The sequence below is a fragment of the Pieris brassicae genome, chromosome 12, assembly GCF_905147105.1.
Source record: "Pieris brassicae chromosome 12, ilPieBrab1.1, whole genome shotgun sequence".
NCBI lineage: Eukaryota > Metazoa > Arthropoda > Insecta > Lepidoptera > Pieridae > Pieris > Pieris brassicae.
Genome location: NC_059676.1, coordinates 5081268 through 5087001, shown reverse-complemented (window position 1 = coordinate 5087001; position 5734 = coordinate 5081268). Strand labels below are relative to the sequence as shown.

The 5734-nt window shown below is 32.2% G+C and overlaps 1 protein-coding gene across 1 annotated transcript; it reads left to right on the top strand.

The window, feature by feature from the left end:
• The first annotated feature begins 2067 nt into the window (after positions 1-2067).
• LOC123717301 (pancreatic lipase-related protein 2-like) lies at positions 2068-5734 on the top strand. Its single transcript, XM_045673222.1, has 6 exons — positions 2068-2117; positions 2666-2744; positions 3118-3269; positions 4350-4595; positions 4960-5302; positions 5612-5734. Exons 1-6 carry the CDS (start codon positions 2078-2080, stop codon positions 5670-5672), a joined length of 921 nt encoding a protein of 306 aa, XP_045529178.1. The 5' UTR covers positions 2068-2077; the 3' UTR covers positions 5673-5734.

Below are 5734 nucleotides of genomic sequence, written 5' to 3'. Positions count from 1 at the left end.
CTACCGTCATCATTCCATTCGCAAACGCTCGACCTTTGACGCGCATGCGTCTAACTCAAGTAAATTAAGTCTGGTTTAATTTAATGTGTATAAGGTCATCGGGTTAAAAAGGAATTGTCACCGTAAAAGAGATAAATTTCTAAAATAGATTTATTTAAATATGGAATGTACTTGAATGATATTATATACAAAGGAAATACAAGTGTATACATGCTCATTGTTTCTCTGTCTGATGAGAAGCTCAAAGCGCTTACTTTTACTATATATGTGATTCAGTTACCTCTATACCCTACAATAAAGGCACAGAAATTACCAACAATATCAGCCATTATAAATACATATTGTGGATCATTAAAAAGAACAATTAAGGAAAATAAAGATAACAACTAAAAGACACTGCTAAACAATTAGCGTGTGCGTTTCCGTCGTATTATCGTCGTATTAATTAGGAAATACAGGAACAGACAGCTGGGTAGCTTCTCATACATAGTAGTGTTTTGAACAAAAAATGCTGTAAATAATATATTAATAATTTATAAGCAAGCCAGCTATTATTAATATTGATTAGCGTTCTTAGGATGCGTCTAGACGTTCTCTGCCAAGTAATTTTGGGTCAGTAAGTATATCCCATACGTTACACAACTTGGACGAGTAGTAGCCAAGTTATGCCAAATACTCAGCTTTAATATGCGTCATACTGAAGCTATTAACCTATTAATGTAAGTTTATAATTAAGCTTTTAAGAAAACGTTTTTCATATATATTGATTGAAACTAGTACGTAGTTCAATTGCACCATTTCAAAATAATCTGGACTTTCATTTTATAATCTGATCTGTTACTATATGATCAATATTTTTAAATAATAGTTTTATATGCATATAGAATAACCATGTATATCGCATATACATATTTGGACACGATCGTACTTTCAATGTAAGATATTGAAATATTATGTCAGCAGTAGTAACGATTATCCAGTAGTTCGGAGAGAAATGCCCCTTGAACATACTTATAATATATAGAGAATATTGTTGTAAAGCTGCTTAACTGATCATCTTCAAAGATTCAGTTCCTAGTAACAAGATAGAACGTATGGTCAACGTGGCAGCAGTCCTAGAACTCCTAGATTAATTAATTTATAAAATGCAAACATATAATAATCGATATCGACCTTCAAGATTAAAAATAATTACGTTAATCGAAAAATCTGTTTCGCGCAATCAAATATTTTCGACACTTAACCTACATAGTTTAAGATAATAATCGTGATAGTAAAAATTCACTTTTATTGCCGAAACCAAACCAATAATGTTATCTAGGCATTGACCAATTTATAATAGGATCATAGGAAACTCATATAATAATATATAAAAAATCCGTAACAATGGGAGCTCCCCAATACCAGCTCTTTCCACTTAACTTCAACGTAGATCCGATCGAATCCTCGATGACCGAGCGGCTTGATCCCTTGGCTTTGCTTAAAGATGTTAATCAGGTTTTGTTTAGCATTTTCTACCGGATTTACCACGGAGAGTGTTCAGAGGAGTTTTTGCATTAATACCAACAGCTGAGTGTCACCATCGGGTCGAGGCAGCATACGAAATTCCACCCGTGTCACCGTTTTAAGACTGTTATTGCAGCGTACCTCTGTGTGGTAGCTTTCCTATGAAGTATTCCCGAACCAAATCGACTTAGGGTCCTTTAAGAAAAGAGCATGCCAATTCTTATAAGGTCAGTACTTGTGTGTGTCGGCAGTATCATTTACATCAGATGACCTGTTATATAAAAAAATTACATCGTACTTACCATACTGAAGTAATTCTTGTTTTGGTTTGTATTTCATATGATGTTCAAACTTGTTAAATGGTTAAATGAATCGCTTTACTATATAAATATTAATTTACCTACTGAAAGAAGCATTGGAGAAAACCTAGTATTGCTAGTGATAAAAGAAAGTTTTGACAACGGATTAATATTATCTATTTTTATCTATTAGAATTAATCGCTGTCAGCTAAATAAATAGAGAGAAAAATTCATAAACATTACATTTTAATATAACAAGCTTCGAAGCAAGATGTTGCTAAAACTTTTATTAGTTTTCTGTGCCTTTGTGGGTGAGTAAAGTTTTAAAATATATTTTCATATTTCCTCATAGCCTTAAACGAATAGTAAGGATACATTTTGCATTTAATTAATGTACATACAAATTCTTGTTAGTATTCATTAAGTAGTGAAAAAGAAACCAGTGGGGGCGAATGGCATATTTTTGGTTTTTTTCGCTTCGTTCGTTTTTCTTTCAGAGCGTATGCGACGCGATATTAATTCAACATAAAGTAACTTTTAAAATAAACCATTAATGATTGAGACAAATGAAGAAAATATTTATTTTTTATATATATATATAATATTTATGGCGGGAAAAAACAAAAATATACTCTAGGACAAAAATTCAAGAGTTACCATTTTGCTCTGATATTTCTCAATAATGCCTAAATGATAAACTCGTAAATAAATGACAATATCTACCATATGAGAATATATACCTAAATGACATGTATTCTATGTGAAATGAATAGACATACATAATTAACAATTTATTATTATTCGATACTACACGTATTACCGATATAATGTTTTAGTTTCTAGTTGTTTAAATTTCTAGGATGCCTGACTCAGTCAGAGTACTTTGAAGATAATTTGGGAGGATCGGGCAGCTTCAACGAATATATTGCATATACAAGGTAAAATTATAGTATCAAAAATCAACATTTACATTATGTTGTCTGTTTTATTAGATAATGCTAAGATATGTTTATTTGGTTATAGACACGTATAAATAAATCGCATGCAGGTACAGTAGGCTGATCACCTACTTGACTATGATAAAAAGCAAATGGTTACGAAACAGATACAAAAATTTTCGGCCCAGAGCTTAATATTAAAAGTGTTAAGATAGTTAATATTAAAAGTGTTGTCTTTGATGTATTTAGTAAACATAATGCTTTCTAAATTTTCATTAAATATTTATACAAACACGTTGACTTTTATAATGTTTATTGTTTTAATTTTTGCTAGATTAAAAACACTTTCTAATATACAATTTTTTATGAACAGAGCTTCAGAAAATGGAAGGGTGGGAATACCATTCAACACGACCCTAGAGTCCATTGAAGCGGTTAATTTTAACAGTAACTTAACCACAACTTTCATTGTGCATGGACACCAAGGATCGGCGACAACATCTCTCAACCCCACTGTTAAAGATGGTGAGATCATAATACATACTTGCAGCATTTAAAAGTCGAGGCGTAGACATTTTTACTACTAAACCCTTTTCTGTGCTTCCATAAATCCAAATGTTTTAACGCGAAGATTCCTTCACTAACATGGCAAGTTACGTGTAATTAAGAAAACTGTCTTTGGTGATATTATTTTAATGAAAATAGTTACTATTTAGAAGTGAATTGCAGCAGTCAATATTTATTTAGTCTTTTCAGCAATTATCAGGAATCCATATCGTGAAAAAACGTTACTGCTGAAATTGACATTGAAACCCTTCGTATTAATTGGATTCCTCGATCGTCAGTGCGGAAAACGTCACACGCCAAAATCATAGTTGCAATTCAATACTTTACCATTCATGTTTAATAAATAAACAGGAAAGAGATTGAAATAACATTTGATAATATTAATTATTAACATATGTGCGGTTCCGTAAATACAAGTATATTTCCGTGTTTATTATATTGAACTTTCGACTTCATGCGACCTCTTCAACTCCTCCGATGTTTTTGACTGTATCGCGTTCATAAAGACACGGATCTTTATAACATTTAATGATTACTAAGGAGCAAGTAGTTCCTTTGTAGCTTCACGCAAATAATGTTTTGTGTTTATGTGTATTATCCAGGAACAAAATATAATATGATGAGTAGGAGAATGTTTAAATAAGTAGGTTTAAAAAAAAATCTAAAATTTATCATTTCCTGCTATTTCTCAAACCAGATGCGAACCATTCCGCCATACTTTTACTCTTTATATATAAAGTAGCTCTTACTAAAAATCATAAAAGTCCAAAGTCTTTACAAACCAAAATGAGTACAAAACGATAAATAAAATATTTTTGTTTCGCAAGTATCAAATATTTAGGGTGACATTCAAAAGCAAGATATCACAAACGCCAAGTATCGTCTATAAAACTGAGAGTTAGCATAATGTTTTTTAAATTAACACGTTTAAATATCAAAATTCGAATTATTAAAAACTTAACTCAGAACTATGAAGACAGAAAAAAAACTTAGGTAAACGTAACCTATTCTAATTAATAATTGTATCAATAATTCCAGCTATATTAACAGTCGAAGAAGCCAACGTTATTATAGTGGACTGGTCGCAATATTCACTGCAAAGTTATGAGAACGCTGTCAAAGCAGTTCCCAGTGTTGGTACCTACTTAGCAGATATGATTCAAGCCCTTCTGACAGCTAACGTTACAACCCTGGAGCAGGTTCATTTAGTCGGCTTTGATCTTGGGGCACATGTGGTGGGATATGCTGGGAGAACACTGAACGGCGAAGTTGCGAGAATCACTGGTATGTAGAAGAGAAATCAGTCCCCATAAATATGTAAAAGGAATAAGAAAGTACGTAAGTTGCTTGGAGTCCAAAATAACATAACAAGATTCGACTGGTACTTTATCGATTTGTATTACTTTGTAGTAGTTCCGCTAGGCTAGTAATGCTAGGCTACTACATATTTTCTAGAGTTGAGTTCCTTAATTACATTATTAAAGAAGTCATGTTTTATATATTTCAGCATATACTTCTCCTGTGTTAGACGGTAAAAATATATCTCTTAGACTGCATAATATAAGTAGTAAGAATACTACTGTGAAAAGGAACTATTCAAACATATCTACCCAGGCCGACTACAGTTTATCAAGTTATCTATTTTCAGGCTTAGATCCAGTACGAAGAAGCTGGGGAGAGAACACCCCCCGCCTGAACATAGAGGATGCGAAATACGTAGAGGTCATTCATACCGACACTGGTGGTGTATTCCCCAATGGGATTGGAACTCCTTTGGGCCACGCTGACTTTTATCCTAATGGTGGAGGGAGCCAGCCTGGCTGTCTTCTCCATAGGCCGTGTTGTCATAATCGCGCCTGGGAATATTTCGCGGCCTCTATCACACACGGCCATTTACAAGGAAACCAATGTTCGTCATTACTCCAAATGAACTTGAACAGATGTCGTGGTTTTCTTCACCCAATGGGCAACAACGGTTTGTCAAAACTTGGGTAAGTACATAGAAAATTTAATTAAATTTTTTGAATTCTATTACTTAAATACTTTTGAGTTTAACTTGTATCTTCATATAAAACTTTAAAAAAACGCAATTAATAATGTTAATATAAACTATAATTGTTGTTACTATGGTGTCATTAATAAGTGTATAAAATATATAAAATATAGAAAGTGTTAAAACGTTTTAAAGGTCACGACGACAAATGATAAGGACTAAGCGTTCAACAGCTATATTTATTAATAATTATTATTTATGAATTTATTTATTTTATAAAATAATTATGATATTATTTTCGTTACAGAAGCGGAATTTATCGTCTAAATACTAAAGGAACGTATCCTTATTTATTGACTTGGTTTTAATTCGACTAAGCTCCATCACTCTTCTCAAATAATGTTACGATAAAACAACTATTAAGATAAGA

Coding starts and splice junctions, on each gene's coding strand:
- LOC123717301 (XM_045673222.1), top strand. CDS start 2,078: ATGTTGCTAAAACTTTTATTAGTTTTCTGTGCCTTTGTGG. Junction 4,596..4,959: donor CGAAGTTGCGAGAATCACTG/GTATGTAGAAGA, acceptor ATCTATTTTCAG/GCTTAGATCCAGTACGAAGA. Junction 5,303..5,611: donor AACGGTTTGTCAAAACTTGG/GTAAGTACATAG, acceptor TTTTCGTTACAG/AAGCGGAATTTATCGTCTAA.